The 26,379-nt window shown below is 30.8% G+C and overlaps 1 protein-coding gene across 1 annotated transcript in view; it reads right to left on the bottom strand.

Moving 5' to 3' along the window:
- LOC107449498 (serine proteinase stubble) overlaps positions 1–26,379 on the bottom strand; it is a gene marked incomplete in the record, with an annotated part of 52,929 nt that overhangs the window by 10,125 nt on the left and 16,425 nt on the right. Inside the window, 6 exon segments of the mRNA XM_021147723.3 lie at positions 444–709; positions 3,694–3,800; positions 5,379–5,464; positions 14,504–15,403; positions 18,078–18,263; positions 20,371–20,444. Coding sequence (XP_021003382.2) covers positions 444–709; positions 3,694–3,800; positions 5,379–5,464; positions 14,504–15,403; positions 18,078–18,263; positions 20,371–20,425 — 1,600 coding nt within the window.

The raw sequence follows: 26,379 nt of genomic DNA, 5'->3' as shown, positions 1-26,379 counted from the left end.
TGTGTGTGTGTGTGTATAAAGCACAATGTTTATATGTGAGTCGTTGTGGCTCAAGGGATAGAGAGTTCTCCATTAAAGTGAGGTGAACCGGGTTTGAATCCATACGAGTCTATACGAATTCTGCCTCCGACTCACACCGACCACATTGCTCATGTAAAATATCCTCAGCGTTAGACGAATAATGAGTTAGAGTCCCCTTGCTGTCAGACAAATCGCGGAAAGTTTTCGTAGTTTTCCTCTCCATGTAGCGCAAATGAGGATTAGCTCTACCAAAAAGTCCTCCACGAAGGCAAATTTCTCCCAGTACTTGATCCAGAAGTTCCCTTGTCTTCTGGATTGGGTTATAAATTACAAGGATACGGAGTTGAACATTAGCAGGCATAAACCCAAAAAACTGGGTCGGTGCTGTAAAAACACGTATATTTCGATAATAAAAATATTACCTTCACTTAATCTACCCCATCCAGTAACTGTTCCATTTTTTCCAACAAGACTTTCTTCCGATGGTGGTAGACATATTGGAGATATATGAGGCTCGTTGATTGCTTCTTCCAATTGAACTAAAGCTAAATCATTTTCATAAGTGAAAAAATTATACTTTGGATGAACAACCTTCTTTTTCGCTCCTTTTTCAACATACGCATGTGGCTCTTGAACACTTGCAAAATCATATTCGCCCACGCGTATTTTTATTTGAGAAAGAAGTAAACTGAAAAAGAAAAAAGAATTATTTACGAGAAATGTTATAGCAACTAGTAGCAAAAAAAGTCACACGACACAGATGCAAGTAAAAAGATTTTCAGAAAATTCATGTAAGGCATTTTCGCAAGATATGGATTGAATATCATACAGAAATGAGTGCTTAACAAAATGAGCATAGCATGAAATGCGTTTTTAAGAAATTGGATTCGTGCTTCATAAAATGGTTTGAAATGCGAAAAAAACGAACAGAGCCTAAACCGCGTGCGTATTAGACATAAAATGGCTTAAAATGCGCGTAAAGAAAATGGACACAGTTCAAAAATAGTGTGTTAGAAAATGGGTACAGAAAAATGCGGGCCTTTTCAATATTCAACCCAAATTTAACAAGCAAGCAAGAAATACCGGACTGCGCTGAAATTGGGTATATTATACATGTATACATGTACTGAAGTCTTCATATTCAAAACACTAAACGATAAAGTTTTCTTTAAAAAAAAAATCGAAATTCGTACAGCGCGAATTTAATACCACTATCATAAAGTTATAGGACCCGTGACGACCTTGTAAAAGCAACTGTTCACTTTTGAAGTCTTTGTAAAAAAAAATACTAATTTAAAAAAAAAAAATTTTATTAAGTGATTTAGACAAAAACATCACAATACGAGTTTATTTGGATCTATTAGTTTATTCTTAGTTATTAGTTCCAAAAAAATAAAAGAAAAAGAACGATTTTCATAAGAGAAGTTTGAAATCAAATCCATTTTATTTAGCACGCATTCTGAGCTATGTCCGAAACATAAAGCTTACCAACGAGTTACTGAAATCTAAAATATATAACACTTGACCGATGATATAAGGATATTTCCATTTGTTTTCATAAAGAAATTAACATATTCCTGAAAACCATGATAAAATGATAAATTATGGAAAATAAAAATGTAAAATAGTGTGTAATTTTTCGTTATTACAAGATGTTCTAAAAAGGAGACAAAAGTTTAGTTAATATGATGCTGCCCCTTTCAGTAATAATAGACAATGAAACAATGTTTTAATTTAAATAAATAATCCCAAGAAACTGAAGCGGTAAGACATTACTTGATTGGAAAAAAAATCATTCACTTCAAAAATATTCAAATTGGAAATAACAGTTGACAAGTTTCGAGCACTCAAAAATAGGCGCCCAGTTTCAAGACTTGTCAGACGTGAATCAGAAGAAACAAAAGTGATTTGAAAAGTAAAACGTGAAGTTGCCAATGAAAAATGAAAAAATTAAGGCGACAAACAAAAACCACAATAGCAGAGAGAAAAAAAAAGATGATATATAAGTTGGTAGGTACTTCATTTACGCCACACTGAAGCTACTGCTATTAGCGACGGGTTGGGAAACATCCCTGAGGATGATCCGAAGACATACCATTGCAATTTTGATCCTCTTCAGAAGGGATGTCTCTCCTGCTTTAGCAGCCCGACGACTTGAGCGCGAAGTCGAGCACATTACGGTGGAACAGTTTAACGAGGATCGATACCGCTTACCCTCGGTTCCTACGCAGACTGATCAAAATAATCACCCACCAGCTTATTGATCGCAACCAGTGATGCTTGGCTTCCACGTTCTACTTGGAACTGTGTCTTTATCACTGCGGAACAGAAAAAAGGTGAAAAACAAAACAAGAAAAACCACAATGGTCGAGAGGGGAAACCTCTCCCATGGTTTATTATCACTGATTAAAATGTAAGTAGTTTTTTAAAAAAATAAATTTTACAACTGACCCTAAAGAAACAAAATACACTAGTGGACAAAATTAAGAGATGGAAAGCATTTTCGCACATTCATTCGCACATGTAAGATACCCGCACACCGCTCCATGTGTTTGACAATGGTTCCGTGAATGCCCAGAGGTACAGGCAGGAGGTCCTAGAGCCCTATGTGCGTCTTTTCAGGGGCGCTGTTGGCCCTGAGTTCATTTTTATGGACGACAATGTGCAAACACATAGGGCTCTCATGGTTGATGAGTATCTGGAAAGCGAGGATATTCAACGAATGGATTGACCAGCCAAATCCCTGACCTGAATCCTATTGAACATGCTTGGGATGCTCTCGTGAGAGCTATTGCGATGCGCCAACCTCCCCCCAGAACCATTCTGGAGTTAAAAAAATTGCTCTGGTGGAAGAATATGAGGGTCTTCCACAAGTCCTCCTTAACTCCCTTATTAACAGCATGCATACTCGTTGTGCATGCTGTCTGTCTGTCTGTCAGGGGTGACCATACACCATACTAGAGGCAACACACACTGTACAAGCCTCACTTTTATTGTCATCTTTTATCCTTAAGTTCAGACTACATTGGATTTATTGGCAACAGGTCTTGCCAGTGAATGGCACTTCCATTTTTGTTTGCATACTTTATTATCATGGAATAAGCTATATCCATACCAAATTTCATTTATTTATATTCAGTATTTTTTGAGATATTGGGGAAAATGTCTTCCATCTCTTAATTTTGTCCACCAGTGTATTATCTAACACGCACCTAACTGCAAGCGACAAGTCTACACCCACATAAAACATTAAGCATTCCATCCTTTTTGCAGTCCTTCAAAATCTAAACAAGAACTCGGGGCACACTAATTATGTAACCAATTCTGTCGAAAGAACGTGCCAGTTGTTTACTCGTTTTAAACCCCAGGATCAAATGGAAGAAAAAAATACTGGAAACTGAAATTGCGCACACTGAAGGTCAACTCTCTGTGACATATTATACGAAATTATAACGAACTCTTACCCCCATCTAATGTTATTTAAAAATGGAAACTACGTCGGTTTGGTCATAGGTTACTGGTGTCGGAAAAGTTCATCTCCTGTATGATACCGTGGTTTGTGAAGGGGGCGTTAACTGCGTTATCACGTGTATGTGATCAAAGTCTGAAAGGGTTAAAAAAAAAGGAAAAAAATCAGATTTCAAAATCTCGGGAAAGATTAAATTGACTTACTCATCAACGCAATGCCCTGCAGTTGCAATCCATTCCTGACTTATTAATGCCCCTCCACATCGATGAGTGCTTGAAAATCCAAAGAAGGAAGTTCTGCGAACTGATACCTATTCAAAAGAAAAACTCTCAATAATATACAACCATAATATAAGTGGCTCAATTTTAATGATTTTGAGTAAATGCGTAAAAAAATTAAATCAAAATACAAATTTACTATAAATTGAATTACTTTATAAAATTCAAATCGAGAGTCTATTTGCAATTGAGGAAAAGTAAATGAGCAATGAATGAGAAAGGAATGGGAATAGGTTGGCGTTAATTTTTGATTACTTCTTGGACCAGAGGGGACAGTAATATAAGGATAAACCTTAAATAAAATTATGTTATCACGTTATTGTCACGAGAAAAGATATTTTCTACAAAAATAGTTGGATGATTATGCATCTTGTCACTATTTGATCTGTTTTATTGACACTAACTGTCGGAAAGAATTTCGACACGCAACATCACGCACTCCGGTAACGGTAGTTTGTCTTATGGTTACTTAATCTCTCTTGTTACTTATGCTTACATTGTCTGAACTTAATATAATTCTAATTAGTTATGCGATGCATCTAACGGAAATTACTCGAATCTAACAAAAAAAACAGGATTTGTTCATAAAAATTCCTTTTCACCTTTTTTTTTCAGGATTGATGGGAATATATATTTTTCTTTTCGGTAGAAAAAATCATTCGCCAATACTTTCACCAAAAAGATTTTTTCTCGTTGAATTTATCTCATTTGGTGCGTATTTCTATAAATATTTATACACATATACAAACATATATACACATATACACAAAACAGCCGCTTGTTGCTCTTCCCCACTATGAACACTTCCTTTTCGTGCTTTTGAACAGGTAAAAATATCTAAATTTTGCATAATTTTTTCAAATAATTATTGTCGAAATTGGTACTCAAATAGACTAAAGAATAACTGTTTTATCGTTATTTAATGATTTGTAGATAAACGTGGCGATCTTTTGAAGCTAATCGATAAATCATCAAATTAAGAAAAAACAGCTATTGTTGAGCGTATTTGTATGCAATTTTCGACCATAATTATTTAGAAACAAAAAATAGCATAAGATAAAAAAGGATTAAAATAATTTGAGTGATCAGTTAAAAAAAAATTTACCAGTTTTTAGATTTTTAAAATTTAATTTTATAACAGTTTAAACTGATGAAAACCGATATAGATGTTGCTAAAAAATTCTTTAAGCATTAATTAGATAAGAAAAAACATAAAAAAACAAGGATATTTATCAAAAATATAAAAGCAGGCAAACGTATAGTATTTAACCAACTTTGAAAAACTTCTGATTGCAGAATTGTATTGGTATAATTTTGTCAGAAGAATTTATTAAAGAATCTAAAATACCTCACGTTTTAAACGTCAAGTTCAGATTGATCGACAGCCTTGTATTTTTAATGTATCGAAAGATATTACTGAATTAAGCAAATAACCACCATCAGTTTTTTTCTTCGTAAAAAAGAGGATTAATGGAATATTTAGAATTTTTCTCCTCCGTCGACAGTTGAGTTGAGTGGACAGAAGAAAGACAATCAGAATATTTTTAAAAACTAAATTCTTAAAGTACTGCTAATTAGGGTAAGGCTTTAAATTTAAGTATTGAAAATACCTGCCATGGCCATGATCCAAATGCAGAATTCTTTCCTCCAACAACCTTCTTTTTGGGGTGAGGAGTCGGAAGACCACATGGAAAAACTGAAAAACCAAAGGATAAATTTAATTTTGAGAAACTTTATTTAAGTCACAGCTGTACAACGAGCTATTGTCTGAGAAACTTTGATGAGGATTATTCGAAGACATTCTTTGCAGAGGCTCCCATACTTTGGTAGCCCGACGACCTCCACGCGAAGTCAAGCACTTTACGGTAGAACAATTTAACAATATCCGATACTGTGCACCCTTGGTCCTTTCGCAGACTGATCAAAATGGTCACCATACTATATGGACGGTTTCATTTTATTTTATAAAAGTCGTTGAACAGCCGACTCAATTTTGGATTTACGACTACTAATGTTCTGCAGCCTTGTGATTTTGAACCCAGTCCAGAAGACAAGGGAACTCCTGGATCAAGTATAGAGAGAAATTTTGCCTTCGTGGAGGACTTTCCAATGGAATTAACCCGCATTTGCATTACATGGAGAGGAAGAAAACGAGAACCTCCCACGGTTAGCCAGGTAGCGAAGGGACTCTATACAAAGATCCGTCTACCACTGAGGTTATTTTACGTCAGCACTGTGATCGGTACAAGCCCGATGAGGAATTTGTATCAACCAGCCATCGCTGGGATTCGAACCCGGTTCACCTTATTGGAAGGCGAACGCTCTATCCCCTGAGCCATCACGGCTCTGTATAGAGGGTTGACTGTGTATAGATAAGCGCGGTTGGCGCTGGGGGTCGAAATTTGCCATAAGTCTTACGGGTTATTACTTCCGACTGACTTTTACGCTTAAGCTTGGAAAAATACACCATTCAATATTATTTAACTTATAATGTTTTCAATGAAATGCGTTTTTTCAATTAAACTTTCAACAAAACAAACAACAAATGAATTCGGAAGAACTCGGCAAGCTTTTTATGATGCTACTCAAAATATAACAAGCTGCGCTATTTTACACAAATATAGCCAAATAAGGGATAATATTCGAAACATGGCAAATCTTACACTTTATTTATGCTGTGATATTAACTTCGTTAAATTTGCTTTAAGATCACAACCTTTTAGAATTTATAACTTACAGAAAACTCTTATGAATGATAAAATTGCGCTTAAATTTAAACACATTACAATAATATAACTTCCGAAAACATCAAGCCTGTTTACACATCACCTAATAAGCATAACATAAGCGGAGGGATACACCGGAAGTTTTCTAAACTTCCTCCTGTTTCAGAAAGCTTGTAATTGTTTACATTCAGTCAACCATTCATTGTTGGAAATCACAGATTCTAAAAGTAAGTGAATAAATGATAAGAAACTGGTCTTTTAAAAAGTGCAATTTTTATCGATCATTTTGAAATTTTTACACAACGCTGTCATAATCAGCCAACTACTTTTTTTTAAAAAAAGTATCTTAATAACTGAATTCTGATCATTGAACTCCTATAATCAATGCAAAACGATCGAATTCTGAAAAAAAATTTGTGGTACTCCCTTTTATGGTACTTTATGAATGTTTTACATTATCATTATGAATGTTTTACATTACCATTTACAGTAAACAGTTGCAAAATAATGCAACGTATTTAAAGTAACTTTTTCAATTGACAAGTATTTTCTATTAGCAGTATTTAGTATGTCTTTTTAGATTAATTTTTAAAAAAAATACTTTTAATTTACACGTGATTCATATTAATTTCAATAAATAATTTTTTAACATTTAAGTTTTGCAGTTACAAAATAATGCAACGTATTTAAAGGAACTTTTTCAATTGACAAGTATTTTCTATTAGCGGCATTAAGTAAATCTTTTTAGATTAATTTAAAAAAAAAAATATTTACTACGTGTGATTCATATTAATTTCAATAAATAATTTTTTAATATTTAAGAACTCCTGTAATCAATCCAAAATGATTGAATTCTAAAAAAAAATTTGTGGTACTTCCTTTTATGGTACTTTATGAATGCTTTACATTATCATTATATCACTAATTAAAATCTATGTATGAAATTTTACAACAGAACCTTAGTTAGTTTTAAAGTTATTTTCTTTGCTTTAAAAAATTCTTTATAACTGAGTTTTTAAATATATTTTTCAGGTAATAATTTTATAAATATTTAATTTTAAACGAAAAAAAAAGCAACAAAGTAAACAGTTGCAAAATAATGCAACGTATTTAAAGTAACTTTTTCAATTGACAAGTATTTTCTATTAGCGGTATTAAGTAAATCTTTTTAGATTAATTTTTAAAAATTTTTTTTTTGCTTTACTTGTGATTCATATTAATTTCAATTTTTTAATATTTAAGAACTCCTGTAATCAATCCAAAATGATTGAATTCTAAAAAAAAAATGTGTGGTACTCACTTTTACGGTACTTCATGAATGTTTTACATTATCATTATGTCACTAATTAAAATCTATGTACGAAATTTTACAACAGAGCCTTAGTTAGTTTTAAAGTTATCTTCTTTGCTTTAAAAAATTATTTATGACTGAGTTTTTAAATATCTTTTTCAGATAATAAGTTTATAAATATCTAATTTTAAGCGAAAAAGAAAACCCAACAAAGTAAACGGTTACAAAATAATGTAACGTATTTAAAGTAACTTTTTCAATTGACAAGTATTTTCCATTAGCGGTATTCAGTAAATCTATTTAGATTAATTTTAAAGAAAAATATTTTTACTTTGTGCGTGATTCATATTAAATTCAATAAATAATTTTCTAATATTTAAGTTTGAAAAAAATTCACTCCAAAGGTTAAAAAAAATATTTTTTTCAATAAAACACTTGTCATTAATTATTATCTAAGGAATGACGCCGTTCTTCCATCTAAAATCTAAAAAAGTAAATTTTTCTGAAGAAAAAAAAGGCTAACGCTAAAGAAACTATTCAATTCCATGATATTTATGGGACATCAAAGTGTTGTTAAGGTTTACGAATTATGTTAAAATTTTAAGCAAGACAATAAAAAAATGCTATTAATTAAGAAAAGAAGGGAATGCAGGACTAAACTCATTTTATTTAAATGCTTTTATGCAAAGGAATCAAAAAATCATTCATTGAAATAAATAATCTATTCAAATCCATAGTTTTTACTCAAAATGAGCTCAAGAATTAAACGCAAGTAATTATGTCTCCCTCAGTTTTTCGGTCATGTTTAATTCATACTAACACTAAATTTCACTGCAGCACTTGCGTAATTAAACTCATACAAGAAAAAGAAAGGAAATAGTAATATTTAATTAATCAACAGTGTGAGAAATAATATTAATTATAAATTTCGGAAAAAAGAAAAAGTAAGTTTAATATAAATGCTAAAATCGTAAAAAATTATAAAAACATGACTGTGATCACATGGTTTTATGTGACTCATTAATAACTGTAGAACGTCTATTTATTTATTTATTTTTCTCAAAAAAAAGTTTAAAAGTAACTTATGCATTCGATAAGGGTTTTAAAAAAATTCTGAAACGTGATTATTAGTTATACACATCTAATAAATTATTACATTCATGATCTATTTTGATCTCAGTGACCAAATTAGCATGCAATTATTTACTTAACATGCTATTTATTTTTTAAAATAATTGTTTTAAAAAATAAAGCTTGTGTTTCGCCGCCCGTATTATTCGTAAGTTTAAATATGCTTCTGGGGGGGGGAGGAATTAAACTGATTTAATGAGTAATAAGAGGAAAATAATAGTGTAAAAAAATTCTTGAACATAACTATTATGATAAATTGATTTTAATCAATGTAAGAATATCGACAAAATTAACCTGATGTTAATGCAATTAACCTGATGAAATTTTGATATTTTATACTGTCTAAATATCGATCAACTCCAAATATTTTAATGCAATAATATGGGAAAAGGCAACCAACCATAACTAGTTTATTCAAACACTTATTAACAAATAGAGAACAGAACAATTAACACAAATGCTGAGGCCTCATAAGCCTTCAATGACATTTGCTGAGCGATAAAATGAACGTCTTACAGCTGTTTTAGTTAACGGGTTAGGAGGTGCGCTATGAGGTGCGTAATGAGGTGTGCTCTCATAAATTAGGAAAGTACGCTTCCTTCAATACTATATAGATGCAATACTACATAGAAGAAAAACACACAAATTTCAGTGGTTTCAGACTTTCCAAATTAATTTGTAACAATCAGTTTATTAATATGACGGAATATATTTCCATAAAAAGAATCAGCTTTTTAAGGCACAAAAGTAATTTGGCAAAAACAAATCGAGTTCGAACCGGGTATCGCCAAGCATCTCCTTTTTCTCTGCTCCATTAATTTCAGTGCCGTTAGAAGAAATGCTTTGAGTTTCATATCCCCAGGGCTGGATTAAGAGCCTTAGAGGCACTAAGCACTTAAAAGATTTTGATGCTCCTTAAATATCATTGAAAATATCACCACAAATTAAAAAAAAGTGTTTTTCTTAAATAAAATTAGAGTAAGTTTACAAAAATAAATTTATATAACTGCAAAATTAAGCAGTTTTTGCTGAGGATCTATCATAGGAATTTTCCAATTAACTCTTTGAAGAGTTTTCAATGTTAACCGCATATTTCGTGATCTTAGAGCCGAACTAAAATAGTTTTGACAATTCTGATGATTTATTCTTTAAAAAATTCCTTGACCCACACGCTTTTATTTTTTCATTTTAATTCTGTGTAATATAGCATAATTTTTTATTCAAACTTTCCGAGTGCTCCGTAATGTCTTTTAATATGCTTTTTAAATTTTTGTTAAAAATTAAGCGAAATTTTTTTTTTTACTGTGATTCTCAAGTTAATATTTATGTAAAAAAATTATCGAACTTCAACGAATCTTTATGGAGAACGGAATTAATAATCAATAAAAATAACAAACAACTTTTCTTTCCTCTCCGATATTGTTGGAAAATCTGTGACAATTCTCCGTGAATTTATGAAAGTTTTCTTATTACCAACAGCATTTATTATCATTATTAAATAAATTAACTCGCTTTCGTATATGTAACGATGGTAACATGCAATTGAAATTTCTACTACTTTCCGACTAGCTAAAGTACTCCTGGACCTCTATACGAAAAAATCGGGGTACTGAGGGAGATATTTTAAGCATTTGCTTCTCCCTCAAATAGAAATGGTTTTGTTTTTAATGGCTACCGAGGCCGGTACCCCCTGAAGACGTCGGCTTCGGTGGTCATATTTTTATTTTTATTTCATTCGTTTCTTGTATTGATACTTTTTTCTGAAATTTCTGCTGCTTCTTAGCGCGTTTTTTTCAAAGAAGTTTTATCCTTTTCGAATTTAATTATTTGTGTTTTCTTACAGTTTTCTATTGGCAAATAGGAGGTATCACAAATAGATATTTTGTACACTTTCTAAGTAGCCGAAATGCTTCAAATTCAACTAGTATTCTATTGACAAAACAAGATACGATTGCTTCCGGACCACTGAAATCTAAGCTTATCGTCCTTTTATCACTAAAGAGAATTTTTCGTTAAACAGAACTTCGAATTTTTTTGCCTAATAAGTAGAATCCTCAAATTTCAACCTGTGTCTGAAACTCTGTGTCTGATGACAATTGAGTTACATTTGTTTCCTATAAATTGCAAAACAAAATTTATCTTCATTTTATTGGCAATCAAAATTTTGACGGTTTTCAAACATTAACAGGCCCAAAATTAAAAAAAATTTAAATAATATTTAAGAACTATGTTTTTTAGGTGAACGAAAAAAAAATATTATTTTTGTCATGCCTAAAACGAAAAATATGGGGACATCATAGAGATAGAGATGAAATTAATAATAGTGATAATCCTTTCAATGATAATTTTATCTTTTTTGTAATAATAGTGATAGTTTAATAATAATGATGAATTTGTGATAATCCTTCCACCAGCTTCCCCTCCCTCTCCATTTTTCGTTCCCCATCTTATAAAATTTTTTGTTTAAGGAGTGGCAAAATCGAATTTTTTTTTCCGCCCACTTGAAAAACGTAGCATTAAAAAAAAATTTTTTTCGCATTATAATGCAAAATAAAATTTTTATTACAATCAATTATTAATTACATTGAATTCATTTATTACAATCAATAAAAAATATTCTACACATTAATATGTTAAGTATACAATTAAAGTTCCGAATTAATAATAAGTTAACTTTATAATTGAATCATTATATGTTACTTCATTTTGACTTCCCTTCTGTGAAAATTAACAATAGAAAGTGAGTTTTTATTGGAATCATAGTTTGATAGAACGAATGTCTTGTAACAGACAATATGCATGTATTGAACACTAATTTTATTGTAAATTCATTAATAGTCAGTAAGGAGCTTAACGAAAAGAATTTATAAGTTTTATTTATTTATATTTTTTATATTTTGTTTACATAATCTGTTGGCTATATCAAAACGATTGTTGTTTGCCTGTTAGTCTGACCATAGCTCAGTAAGGTTTTAAACGCATATATTATAAAATTATTATTACAAAAAGACCACATGCAAAAAAGAGGAAATTTAAATTATAATCAATTAGAAAAGCTGTCTTTCACTCTAATTAAAGATTTTAAATCAGTTAAATTTAAAGTACAACTGCCATCAATCATTGATACACACTAATTTTTAAATCAATAGTTAAAATAACTTAGCAATTTATCTAGTATATTTTATTGTGTTCAGGATCTTCGATGTAAATAAATAATCTAATATTATTTTGATAAGTATTATATTGTTCAATTATGATTTTTAAAAAGGATTGGAAATGTTTTAATACATTAAGTTAATGCATTAATATAATATGTTATTTTATATATGTAAAAACAATATTTAACTGAAAGTGGTTACTAATTTTCATTTTAACTGTGCACTATTCAATATTATAAAAAAAAAAATTTCGTTTCCTATGCTTTTTATTGAAAGAAAATATCGGAAGACAGAAAGGATCACTTTAGTAAAGTAATTTAAAAAGTTATTAAAATATAAACTTATTAAAATAAAGGTTATTAAATTGAGGCTAGTAAATTACGGAGAAGCTGTTAGCTTGTTGAACTTGTTAATTTTGAGCTACCTTTTTTTTCAATTATACTAAACTAGTTTTAATTACATTTAAAATATTAATGCAAGTTTTAGCTTTAAAAATAATATAGAATCCGAAATTTTTTGTCAAAAGAATACGATTTAAAATTTAATCATGAATATAAAGGGAGAAAAAACTATAGCTGATAAATTTAATATTTTTTAAATATTAAAACTTATAAAATTGTGCATTAAACACGAAAAAAAACAACAACAAATAGAGTTAATTTGAAAAACGATTCGATATTATATCTGCGCAAAACAAAAAAGTGGACACTCTAAATAAATTTTCATTAAATAATCGGATTTTCCAGTATTAGGACTCAAAGAATCGAAGCTTAAATGCGCTAGTTTGTTATAATTTAGACAATATTTTAATCATACAATAAATTACGAAATAAGACAAAAAAAAAAAAAAAGACGTACTTTCTCTGACAAACGTACCTTATTTCTGCTGATTTGGTATTCTGACCCTCAAAATATGTATGTCAGCTAATCGCAATCTGGAAAATATGCTCTCAATAGTTTAAATAAGAGAGGGCAGTCTACAGTTTCGACCCCTTAACGTAAATTTCACCTTTTTGCGTATTCTGCCATATCTTGGGACATTTTTGAATTAATCAAAAGATTTTTGTACGTAGTTATATAATTCCATAATCTAAAAATAATTTAATATATAAACAATTTTTATAATTATGTATTATTTTATCTAATAGTAAACGAAAAATTTCGTAGTTGTAATGCGTACAAATTATTACACCATTACGCAATTTTAATACGTAATTAATGTAATATGTAATGTAATATATAATTATGTAATGGGTATGTAATTTTAATAAAAATATACAAAATTTGAATGATACAGATTAAATAGTTTCTGCGTTAATAAATTATAAAAAGTCGCACATTTAATACTTGATTTCTCGAAAACTATTCCTCCAATTTTATATATATACATATATATATATATACATGTTACCGGCAAAGTATGAAACGCCGGCATTGTATAAAATGGCGGTTGTTTTTAGGCAAGATATGAAATATGAGAAGAATTACATACTTTCCCTAGGATTTCCTAGAATTACATACTTTCTCCTACATATATCACCTAGGCATTCGATCTATAGAATGACAAATGCTATTTAGGCAAAGTATGAAAAAAAAAAAAAAACGTCCCGATGAGGTTAATTATGTAAATGATGTGCATTTCTCAAAAAAAAAAAAATTATTCCGAAAAGATAATGAGAGTGCCATCAAAAAAATTTATTCGAAATGCGTAAAGAAAAATTAAAGATGAAAAATGATAATTTATGTCTTTATTATGCTAAAGGAAACAAAATTTTCTTCTAAAAAATAAGAAATTAACCTATTTGTTGCAACATGGCAGGCTCGAATGACATTTCATTACATTATGAAACGAATCGGAGATGTATTTTATACTTTGCCCGTTTCTCATTTGGCATTCTATAGAATGCCTAGGAAATGTGTGAAATATAAATCATTTCATACATTGCCGGCAAATTTTAGGAATTATATACAATGCCTAGGCATTCCGTAGTATGCCGGATTTCAAACTTTGCCGGCAACATATATAATGCAATAATGAAAATTTAATGATCATCATTAAATTTTTATTGCATTTTTATTTTCAATATTTGAATTTTTGATTGCTTTTTCTTATTTAGTTTATCCCCCGGAGCAATATTTTCAGTTTTTGTCGTCAGTTTTTAGTATTACCACTGACGACAGAACTTCATGAGGAGTGAATTAGCAAATTGCATTAATGCTCTGCTGGAAAGCAACTGATCTAGTTTACATTTTAGACATTAATTATCGATTAATAGACAGAAATTAATTTGAGATTATTGGAGTTTAAGCTTTTTCTTAGAAGCTTTTTAAAGTAAACATTTGATCTATTGGAAACCAATTGTAAATGAACATTTTGAACATAATTACATACATATAATGTATTTCGTAGAAATATTCATTTTTATTACCTGGAGAAGGTGTTGTTGTCTTGGTAGATGTCGTTGTGCTTAATGTTTCTGTATTTCCTTTTATATCACCTGTGATAGTAGATTTTGTAATTGTGAAAGGATAAATAGGCTCCCATGCAGGCCTAAATGTCGTAGGTTGAGTTGATGTATTATAAAAAAATGAATTAAATTTAGTAGATGTGATAAATGGAACTTTGGTTGTCCACTTATTTTTAATAGTTAATATGGCAGTTGAAAGAGTTATCATTGATGTCCTCGTTGGTGAGAAAGTGGAATTAATAAAAATATTAGGTTTTGCAGTTGTAGAATACTGAAAATCTGGTGGTCTCCATGACGGATAAGTTGGCTTAGTTGTAAATATCGAATTTATAAATGTCGTATACTTTGTTGAACTTTTCGTTGTACTGGCTGAGGGTCTTTTTGTGCTCTGTTTTATAGAGGACGTTATTGGTTTTATAGAGCTCGTCATCGGTCTTCTGGAGCTTGTTAAAGGTTTTTTAGAGCTCGTCATCGGTCTTCTGGAGCTTGTTAAAGGTTTTTTAGAGCTCGTTATCGGTCTTCTGGAGCTAGTTAAAGGTTTTTTAGAGCTTATGATCGGTTTTCTGGAACTCATTATTGGTTTTCTGGAACTTATTATGGGTCTTCTTGAGCTCGTGATGGGCGGTTTTTTAGTACTAAAGGTTTGATAAGGCTTTGAAGATCCATAAGGTTTGGAAGCAAGATCTGGTTTAATCCAGGGTTTAAAGCTTGTTTGTTGAGAAGAAGGTTTTGTTGAATAAATGAATTCTTGTGGATGCATTGTAGGTTTAAAATGGGTTGTTTGATGTGATGGTCTGTAAAAAGGGGTTTCCGTAAAATGCGAAGTGTCCTTGGTAAAAGTTTGCGATGCTTCAGTATAACCTGTAAAAATAATTCACTATTTTAGTTATACGTTCTATACCGAGATGAAGCAATAGGTACATATCATGGCAGAGGAATTTAAAATAAAATAAAGTAGTTTCCTCACCAAACTTTATAAAAAGATATATAAATTACAACTGAATCCAATTTTAAATAGTGCTTTTTGGATTCAACTAGATTAATATAAAAAATTGACTAATTTTCGGATGAAGCAGATCAAATGCAAATAATGGGGAAAAAGTTTGAAATCTTTTTAGTATTTTGCGGAATGAGTTTTATAACAAAAATGCAACAAAATAAAATTATAATTAAGTAAAATCTTTTACTGATCTTGTCTGACATCTGCTGAAGGCTTGAAGCGATGATATTGTGAATTAAACCTGAAGAATTATCATAAAGTCATCCAGAAGGAGAATAGAATGTCCAATTAAAAAGAACTTACACGTTTTAATTTTTGTCATACTTTTCAGATTCAGTTATATATAATGAATTTTAATCTCGGTTGCCTTTTACCAATGGTATGGTGAATTCGAAGACTAAGAATGCAAATATTTGTGGGGAAAAAAGCACGAAAGAAAACAAATTTTTTATGGCAAAATAGAATCTAAACCTTGAATTGAATCGATGGCGAGTGCGTAGATTATGTCCGAAATTAATGGAATCGATTAAACAATTTTTATTGTTCGGATTAATTCAACACATTAAATAAGATTCTTTCTACAAGTTTCCTGGTATTCCCAAAGCGATGTCTTTTCACGGGAGTCTGGAGGAGGTGAAGTTTTTGCTTGTCTACGGTCTGATCTGATTTTGAATCTATCTGATCTGATTTTGAATCTGATAATGCAAGCTTTCAGCGGTGCAATGAAAACGACTCCGTGACCGAGCGTTTTGGATATGTTCGTTTTTAAATAAGAATCAGCAACAACTAACAATCGGAAAAATTGCTGTTTCTCCCATCTTAAGACAATTCTTTGGAGGAGAGGCGCGATGGCTCAGGGGATAGAGTGCTCACCTTCCAATGAGGTGAACCTGGTTCGAATCGCAGTCGATACGAATTTCGCACCCGGCTTGCACCGACCACAATGCTGACGTGAAATATCCTCAGTGGTAGACGGATCATGGGTTAAACTCCCCTTGCCATCAGGCTAACCGTGGGAGGTTGTCGCGGTCTTCCTCTCCATGTAACGCAAATGCGGGTTAGCTCCATCAAAAAGTCCTCCACGAAGACAAATTTCTCCCAATACTCGATCCAAGAGTCCCCTTGTCTTCTGGATTGGGTTCAAAATTACAAGGCTACGGAGTTAAACATTTGTAGTCGTAAACTCAAAAATTGGATTGGCAGTTCAATGACGGATATAAAATATAAAAAAAATTCTTTGGAGGGAGATGCCTTGAAGGTTGCCAAGCAAACAATTTTTGATGAAGCTCCCCGATTAGTATTCATATAATTATTTTGCTTTTCTATAACGTGTTTCATGATTCATGATTAAATTACGTGATTTTATGGTAATTAATCAATTAAAAACATTTTATTTCACAAAAATTCCTTTGTAAATTTTTTATGATTCGTTTAATCATGAAACTTTTTATTTTAAAAACATTTCCTGGTGTTTACGCATAACCATAAAGTTGGATGTATGAAATTTTGTGTTCCGCAAAGGAAGAAGTCATATTTAAATGATTATTTGTTTTATATCTATTGTGTTGTTATAAGTTTATAATATGAAATCGCCAATAAGCTTTTTTTGTATTGAACATAGATTTTTTTTTCAATTTTACATCGAATGATTATATTTTTAAGGTACACGCATGCAGTGAAAAAGTCTAGGAGTGCTTTATTTGTGTTTTTACCTTTTTATTTAGATATGCACGTGATTTGCATAATTAACCTGTCGATAAAAATGTAATTAATATTAGTAAATATATAATCGTAATAAAAATACTCTTCAACTAACTATTAATCCTATTCCTAGAATACATAATTTTTTTTTTTTTTTTTTTTTTTTTTTTTTTTTTTACTCACACCGATTTTGGCTAATTTGAAAGAAGCTCAAAGTGTTCATACATTCACAAGTTTTCTTTAATTGAGCTATATGCTCAAATTTTTTTAGTTTTATCGTGTGAAATTCTTGAACACAAAAGTTTTTTTTTTTTTGCGTAATCAGTTTATTAATTTTTAAATTCTTTTTTCAGAAGAAGTCCGGACACAAGCTGTTTGAGCTAGAAAGGCTTTTCAAATCGTTAAAAAAATAATTTTGAATAATAAATTATAAGCCACTTTTTATAAATTTTTCTTCCTCAATGTTTTTAAAATTTGAACATGAGTGTAAAGTAAATCTTCCAGAAAAATTCGTCTTTTAAATGTAGTTAAGTAGTGACTACAATTTGAAAGCAGTTGTACTTAATTACATTTTTAATAAAGTAGTTGTAGTTAGCTACAAAAAAAAACATAGTTTTTTCCAACCACTGTATGTGCATATGGTATATTGTCAACCATAAAATAAACAAAACTGTTTTCCAAATAATAATATTAATAATAAAAATATGAGTGCTCTCCAAAAACTGCTTTCGTGTTATGCCTATGGATGATTTATTAAGAGCTTCTTAAAAGAAAGCGGTCGACTCCTAATTGTTCTGTATTCGAAAAAAGTGAATTAAGATTGTTGTAACTTACCTGAAGTAGTAATTTGTGGAGGAATTAAATGATTAGATGATTCATTATGAGCACAACAACTACCAAACAGGAAACCATCGGCACATGTTCCTAAATGTTTGCCTTCTGACTTTATGCATTCCCATACAAACATACACGTACCAAGATTGTTGTAGCATGCATGTGGTCGAATGTGAAGAGATTTTACTGAAATATAAATATTTTTAACATGAGTTTATGGTAAATGAATAGTAATTGATTAATACTTTATTATTGTAGTACTAGAGGATGTTGTAGTAACTAACCATTTGTACTACAATGCTAATGAAATGCTATAGTATGTTTTCTATAGCATTCAATTGTATAGTGTAGTCCAGTTAAATAATATAGTAAAGTACAGTATAGAAGTATAGTCTGTGTTCTAAAGTATATAAGAAGAGAGTTTAGGCATTGAAAGTTATCAACTTTTTGCCAAAAGATTGAGATACATACACTATTAAAAATAGTTACTGACTCAGCATTTTCATTCTGATTTCACGGTTCAATCAAAAATGCCTCCAATTAAGATTGAAGGGATTCCAACATGGCATCACATAATTACAAATAAAACTAGACCTTTGCATTTGAAATTCCATTCTGTTAGTGATAGGATTGATGATAAATTTCAAAGACAGTGTATCATAATACCAATGACAATATTATTTCTCAACAAAATTGTTACATTTGATAAGTTAAAATTTTCTTTGGAATCAGAAAATTTAAACCTTTTCCCAAGCGGGGAGAAGTAACATTAGATCAGTGGTTCCCAACCTTTTGTGGACCATCGCCCCCCCCCCCTCCCTCTTGGGGTTGGCTGACACATATCGCCCCTTTCTCTTTTTGCTCAAAAAGCCATTCATTGTTGCTTGTGAGCAACCAAACACTGAAAATATGCTATGTTATTTGATTTCAATTTAAATTGTAATGCAAATAAGGAGGCACATTTATCCTGTCATTTTTATTAATTAAAGAAAAATTGTGCATCTTTTTTTTTTCTCGAAAAGAAATGATATTTAAAACGGAATAATCAAAACAAAAGTACATTTTTTTAAATTCATATTTTAACGTAATCAAGAAAAATTTAAAACGTTAAGAACTAAAATTTGAGAAAAAAAAATGAAGAGGGAGAAAGTACATTTTTACCACTTCAATGACTGCCCTGTGCTTGGTGTATCTCAAGTTAAATCTTGAATGTCAGGTTTTATGCTCGTCAGATTTAAACGCGAGTCTCCTTTGAAGCAAATGTCCAACCTATCTCTTTGCTTTGTGAGCAGCTGGAAGACAGAACTAAATCCTCTCTCCACTAAATACATGTACGTTGACGGGAACGAGATGAGAAGCGGCTCAGTTTGCTTCCACAATTGTGTATAAGTGTCCATATGCTTTACCCAAGCTAACTCGTAACCGTATTTTTTAAAGACGACTTTGGCCTCACTGTCATACTTCAAATCTAAAAACTCAGTCTACAAAGAGGAAGNCGTTTGCCAGTTCCACAATCAAGCCAATGATTTACAGAGGTTTCTGAACAGAAATCTGAAAGAGGTTTTCCATTTAGGTAGATGCTTAAGCTTCTTGTTTAAGACCAGTACGTATTGTGTTCTTTTGTAAGTTTATTGCTGCAAAGCCCCTTTCAACCGCTGCAGTACTCCCAGACAGAGAAAACATCAATATATGCGCAGTGTGTTGCTGTATTGTGGGTCATTTTGCTGCCTTGTAAATTACAAGNGTCTACACCAGAACCATAGGTTCCATATATATTTTCAATTTCAATCTCAAATAGCTTTTATTATTGATATTATTAGCAATTTTTATCTTTTGAATACACGTCGCCCCCTGATCGCCCCCCTAAGAATTATCGCCCCCTTGAGAAGTTCTATCGCCCCCTTTGGGGCGATCGCCCCCAGGTTGGGAACCACTGCATTAGATGATTCTACTAAGGTTTTTCTTTTTGATAACGCCAGATGGCGCCCTATGTGTTTTATATCTTGTTAATAAATGTTACTTTCCTAGAAAGTAGCATTTATTAACTTTATTTCCTTTGGTTGTTTTCCAAGGTTTTGGATTAGGATAACGTGCGTAGATTAGAGCTGATTATCACAGATCTCGTTTTAAGATTAAAAGGTTTAGACGTTAGCCGCATAAAAGTCTTTTTAGGTTTGTATTAAAAGGCTTTGGAGGAGTGAAAATAAGCCTTATTTTGCTGTCTGAGTTTGATTCTCTTGGAGTCAACTTAATTACAGAACTAATGTGTATAGAGATAAAGTATTGAACTGACCTTCTATCTTGAAGATGATGACAAAAGAAAAAAATGACACCAGAATAACCTGCATCTCATTCCTTTAAAGAAATCTAGAAAAGAATAAAAGACATTACACTTCTGTATAAGGTAAAGTTCAATTTTATGAAAAAACTTGGTAAGACATCTTTTGTCGATTATTACAATATATTTGCTAAATTATGGCCGAGCAATAAGCATTTGCTTACTTATTTCAGTCAGGTAAAAACAATCATTTTTTCAAAAAAAATTGAAGAAATGAAATTATATTTTTTTAAGCGGTGGCGATTGTAAGGCGTCTTTTTGCAAGAAATTAAAATAGGTAAGATATAGAAAAAGTAATTATATCTCATAAAAAAGTTTGTACATTTCATAATAGCTTTCTTTAAAAGATGCTACTTATTAACTGGAATGTTACTGAATTAGATTTGTCACATAAAACTTCATGCTATTTTAAGCTGTTTTCCAAGTTCTGACATTAATATTAGTTTAACGTTTAACATTGGACTTTCCGTCATATTTTTATTCTGATGAAAATATAGTAGATATTAGCATGGCACTTTAAAGACAGCGCATATGATGACTAAAATCATTTTATTATTTTCATTGTCCTATTTGCAATCTATTCAATTGTAATTAATTATATAATTAATATTAAAATTAATAATTACACCAGATGGGAATTAAAGAGCCGTTATAGGTCGAAATTATATATGAAAATTTTTTTCTGCCATCGTAGTTATATATAAGAAAAAAAAAAAACAGTGCATAAAACGAATAAAATATTATTCAACTTTTTAAGGAATCAGATGCTTAATTCTCCAGATTTAAAATTATCATTGTAAAATTATATTTCATTCACTGCACGACCATAAAACAGTTTTTCAAAAACATATTTTTCATGCATTTAAAGCTTCTATGTTGTTTTTACTCGTACTAAAAATGAGACTGAAGATTTTGCTAAATTACAAAGCGTTTCCGTATCATTTCTGAATCTGTGCAGCAATTTAGTTTCAAGAAATGACAATTTTGTAAGAGGGTTCCCACAGGTCACGGAGAACAGGGAAAACCTGGAATTGTCAGGGAATTTTATTTTAACTCTAAAAATCAGGGAATGGTCAGGGAAAGCTGCAATTTTTTTTTAATACAAAAAACTGGAATATTCCAATATCATACCTAGAAAATAATCAGTCTTAAAATTGTCCATAACGGTAATCAGTTATTGAGATTCGATTTAAATTATTCTAACATCTACTACAATTATTTGTTATAAAAATTTCACATTTATTCAAACTGAAATGCTCCCTTCCTCACTTAATTTGTATTTTTTTACACAGAAAATCTAATGATCATACATCACAGAAAATCTTTACAGATTTTACAGAAGAACAGATTTACGCAGAAAATCTAATGATAAAGATCATAAAAAAATCTAGAGATCAATGTCAGCCCCAAAATGATGAAAACTCAACAATTTTATGGAAAAAGCTCCCGAAAAATTTCATTATATACAAGCTGAAAACCTAACCTTCTGGACGGTGATAGCACGATTCTCCCTTCACTGCCCACTATATCGTATGTGAAACGATCCTCTTTATGTGTGACCAACCGGAAGAGCTTCATTCTCCCTCTGAAGGGGTTAAGTGTTGTATGTAGATATATATGATATGTGTAGGGCTCTAGAAATTATGCGAAGATGCGGAAACCCGCATAATTCACAATTATCCGCATAATTTACAATTTTCCCCGTAATCGCAGCATATCTGTATAATTTTTATTTTTCAGCAAAATGTATTCGTTTACCAGATAAATTTCTCCTTAAGGGTTTTTTTTTTCAATTGAAATATATCTTCCTTTTCAATTCCAAGAATCTTTTTGGTCAGGTGGTCAGATCTTTCCAAGAATCTGACAGAGGTGGACAAATTCACAGGAAACTTTAAGAAATTGTTCAAGCATTGTCCTGCAAGAAAGCACCGCTATTTAAAGTTTTTATCAGATGACAATAAGAAAGCTAAACTTTGTACGGCACCAATAAAGACACGGTGGAATTCCTGGTTTAAATCAGTGCAATATCATGCTGAATATTGTAATGTTTACATAGAATTTTTTAGCAGTGAAATAAACCTTACTCCTGGCACTGCTTCTCTCAATCAGTGCAAAGTTTTGGTGGAAAGCAAGTACGTTTGCAAAGACTTTCAGTTCATTGCAGAACACGCTCAGATATTAATGGATACTCTTCTCTTTTTCGAAACATGTGGTGTATCTATTCACAAAGCTTACAATAAGATTTTTGATCTGCGGTCTAAACTTCGATGTAATTCTCAGGCATCATACTCACGAAAAGATTCACGCAACGTATTTCTTCAAGAAGTGTTTCACAAAACAATTGCAAAGTTGAATACTTACTACTCTCCAGAACTAGACGTATTCAAAAAACGCAGGCCCAAGTTTAGTCAACCTGCATTAAACTTCATGAAAGCTGCTCGAGTTTTCGATCCAGAACAAATAGTCAACCTCAGTATTGAAGACGACGATGCATTCAAGAATATTCCAGGAATGAGTGGTCAAGATATAAAACTCGAGTATGCTGCTTACAAAGAATATGTAAAAAAATGTTCAAACCAGGACTTCTGGAATTCAGAGGTAGTCTCAGAGAGATATCCAAAACTTACAAAAAAAGCAAGACAAGTGCTCTTAGTGCTTCCTAATTCAGTAGATTGTGAAAGAGCTGTATCCTGCTACGGCCAAATTTTTACAGAACAAAGACAGAGTTTGAAAGAAAACGCAGCTTCTGGACTAACTTCTTCATGCATAATTTTTAAAAGACACCGCATTTTTGCCGCATAATTTTTAAAAATCGCCGCATCCTAGCCGCATAATTTTAAAAAAATTTCCGCATAATTTAAAGGGCCCTAGATATGTATAATGTTTCGCAACTACAGAAGACTTTTCATTAATATCTAATTAAAAAACAAATGCTAATTTTATTTGTATGAATATAATATCAATCTGATATTAATAGTAGTAATTACGAAGGATTTAATTAGTAAAAATGTGAAAATCCTTTAAATTTTTACTTTATGAAAAATTAGCTCGACTAACTTATTGGCAAGTAACACTTCTTCATGTGACATTGCATTTTAACTATGTTACTTCTTTTTGAGTGTAACAATAAAATTTTGTAGAAGAAGTTTTCAATTCGCTGAAAAGATATGACGAAATACGCAAAAAGTAAAGTTAATGTTAAGGGGTTCAAACTTTGGACCGGTCTCCTAATCCAACTATCGGGACCGTATATACCAGATTGCGGTTACCCCATATATTTTGGTTGTCAGAAATCCGAATCCGTCGCGAAAAAAACGTTTGTTTTTTCAGAGAAAGTACGTTTTTGTGACTGATTTCGTAACTTAAAATATCGTCTACACTTATTAATTAGCATATCTGCAATCATCCCCTCGAGTCATTAAGATTGAGTCCTAGAGCCGTGTGCGAGCTCCTTCGTCACATGAATTCTCCCCCTCTTCAGTGGGCGTAATCCTTAATCAATCTTCAACTGTCAAAATCGGAGAAGGAAAATCGGAGGGGTGAAGNCGTTTTTGTGACTGATTTCGTAACTTAAAATATCGTCTGCACTTATTAATTAGCATATCTGCGATCATCCCCTCTCGAGTCATTAAGATTGAGTCCTAGAGCACGTAAATCCGATCATTAAATCAAAATTTCAGGGTGGTCAATTTTTTTTTTTTTTTTTTTTGACTGTTAGTACTTTTCTTCATATACAAGAAGGAAATGACATAACCCTGGATAACTTTCGCTTTAATGATCGAATTTTACACGTACTAAGTGTCAATCTTAATGGTTTCTGGGGGTGACCCCTCAAATAAGCTAATTATTTGTGCTAATTATTAATTAAGTTACGAAATCAGACACAGAATCGTAGTTTCTCATAGTCTCATTTATGAAAGGTATCATTATATCTTCTTGAATAAAATGGTAATATCGGTGAAAATAATGATGGTAATTACGATGATTGTCAGAAATCGTGTTTTAAGATTTCCACAAAGTTCACCATAACAATTAATTTACTACAAAGAGTGGCCGGATTCGTTTTTAAACATCTTAAAATTTCTCAACGTGTTTTATACCGTCTTAAACACCTTAATTTTAAAATAAATTTTTTTAATTACCAGGCCACGTGTATTTCGCAGAATTTTTTTACCAATTAAATAATTAAAACTGTCTGTGTTAGTATCATAAAATATAAATGTCATTTAAAGTTTCATAAAAATAAATCAATGTTAGTGCAAAGTAAAATGTGGGTAATAAAATATTATTTGATCCTTTCTTAAAAAGTCTATAATTGAAGACTGTTTTCATACCTGTTTAATTAGTCAATTTATCAAAATTAGATTTTCTCTTTCAGTTTCTACTAAGACTTTCATGACTTGCGTATTCGTTTTAAATATATTCAGAATTTCTGCTTTTTGCTTTTAATTATTTATTTTTTCTAATTCTCGAAACTTGGGAAATTCCAAATGAATGCGCTATTTTACAGTAGTTAGAGATTTTTTTGAAATTTTTTGTTTCCAAGATTCATTGCTTATTTCTTCGATTAATTCAAATTATTCCTTTTCGCACATAACTCGGAAAACGGAAATTCCATTTTAGCTGGTGAAGCATTTCTCAAAATTTTTTTTTTCTTTTTTCCTTTTCAGTACCTTTAATGCAAGTAGGTGGGGACAAAAAACAACAAATACCCGTTTAAACGGGGATGTTTAATATTAGTTTCATATAAAATGATTTGGCTCCACTAAATTTTATTCGTATAAGCGGGCTATTCGATTATCCGATAAGCGATTAAGTGGGGACGACTGTATTTAATTATATTACGTTTTCCAAAATTGTATTCATTATGATATCACGTATATTATTTTTTCAATAACGTACTAATCTATTTTTTTAATACGTTAATTTAGGTTCTCCTTCAAATTAAACGTTTACTTTTAAATTATTGTCAAGATCTTACTAAAAGAAAATTTAGAATTATTGCCAGCTAGCTGATAATTAAACTTGTTAAGAAATTAAAATATTTCTGCTGCTTTAAAATTACTCGATGCGAAACAGCTGACTATTCACTAAGATTATTTTACCGAAAAATTAAGACAAATTATTGATTGATTTTTAATGTTTCTTATTTATTTGAATAGTGAAAAGCAATTGCATGTATGTGCAAGGCAAAAAAATACAACACGTTGTTTTGTTTTTTAAAGGGACCAAAAAATCTGGAATTTTTATTTTGATATTCAAACTTATTCCCTCCCGCTAACTTAAAAAAAATAGCCTTTTCGAAAAAGATAATGTTGAAAAAATTTTGCTTAAAAAAGTTATTAATATTATTTCTCAATTCAGCACAATTCACAAAATATTTCATATATTCATTTTATATCAGTAAAATACTCGATATGCCTTATGTTGTTAAAAAGCAGGCACTAAAAATAGAAAATCGTAATAAACGATACCAAAACTGTGCTGTTTTTAGAATCACCATCTCAAAAAAATTGTTCCTTTTCTACCATTGGTTTTTCGTAATGCGAAAATCAGGTATATAAAGACATTTTTAGATTCTTTATAGCTGTAGCTAGTATTTTCAGTAAATAGTTCTGATATGCTTTTTTTTCAGAATTTATGAATCGAAATTGTATTTTGCGAACAAAACTTTTATTCATGCTTATATGAACAATTCTTCACAGAATTGAAATCTGTTTAGACGAAATATTTGATTGCTTGTAACTGTTGCAAGCAATTAATTTATTAAAATTCATTCATTTCAAAATCATTCCTTTATTTTGTTAAAAACGGCAGTTTAAAAGCCCATTACATACATTACATCATATAATAGCAACAAAAAAATATATATATAAACTCTATCGAAATGCGTGCCCTCAATTATATATATATATATATATATATATATATAAAAAAGGCTGAGTCTATTAATTTAAAAATGGA

Source organism: Parasteatoda tepidariorum, chromosome X2 (genome assembly GCF_043381705.1).
Source record: "Parasteatoda tepidariorum isolate YZ-2023 chromosome X2, CAS_Ptep_4.0, whole genome shotgun sequence".
Lineage (NCBI taxonomy): Eukaryota > Metazoa > Arthropoda > Arachnida > Araneae > Theridiidae > Parasteatoda > Parasteatoda tepidariorum.
Note: the sequence above shows the minus strand (reverse complement) of the source record. Positions and strands in the feature narration are given on the sequence as shown.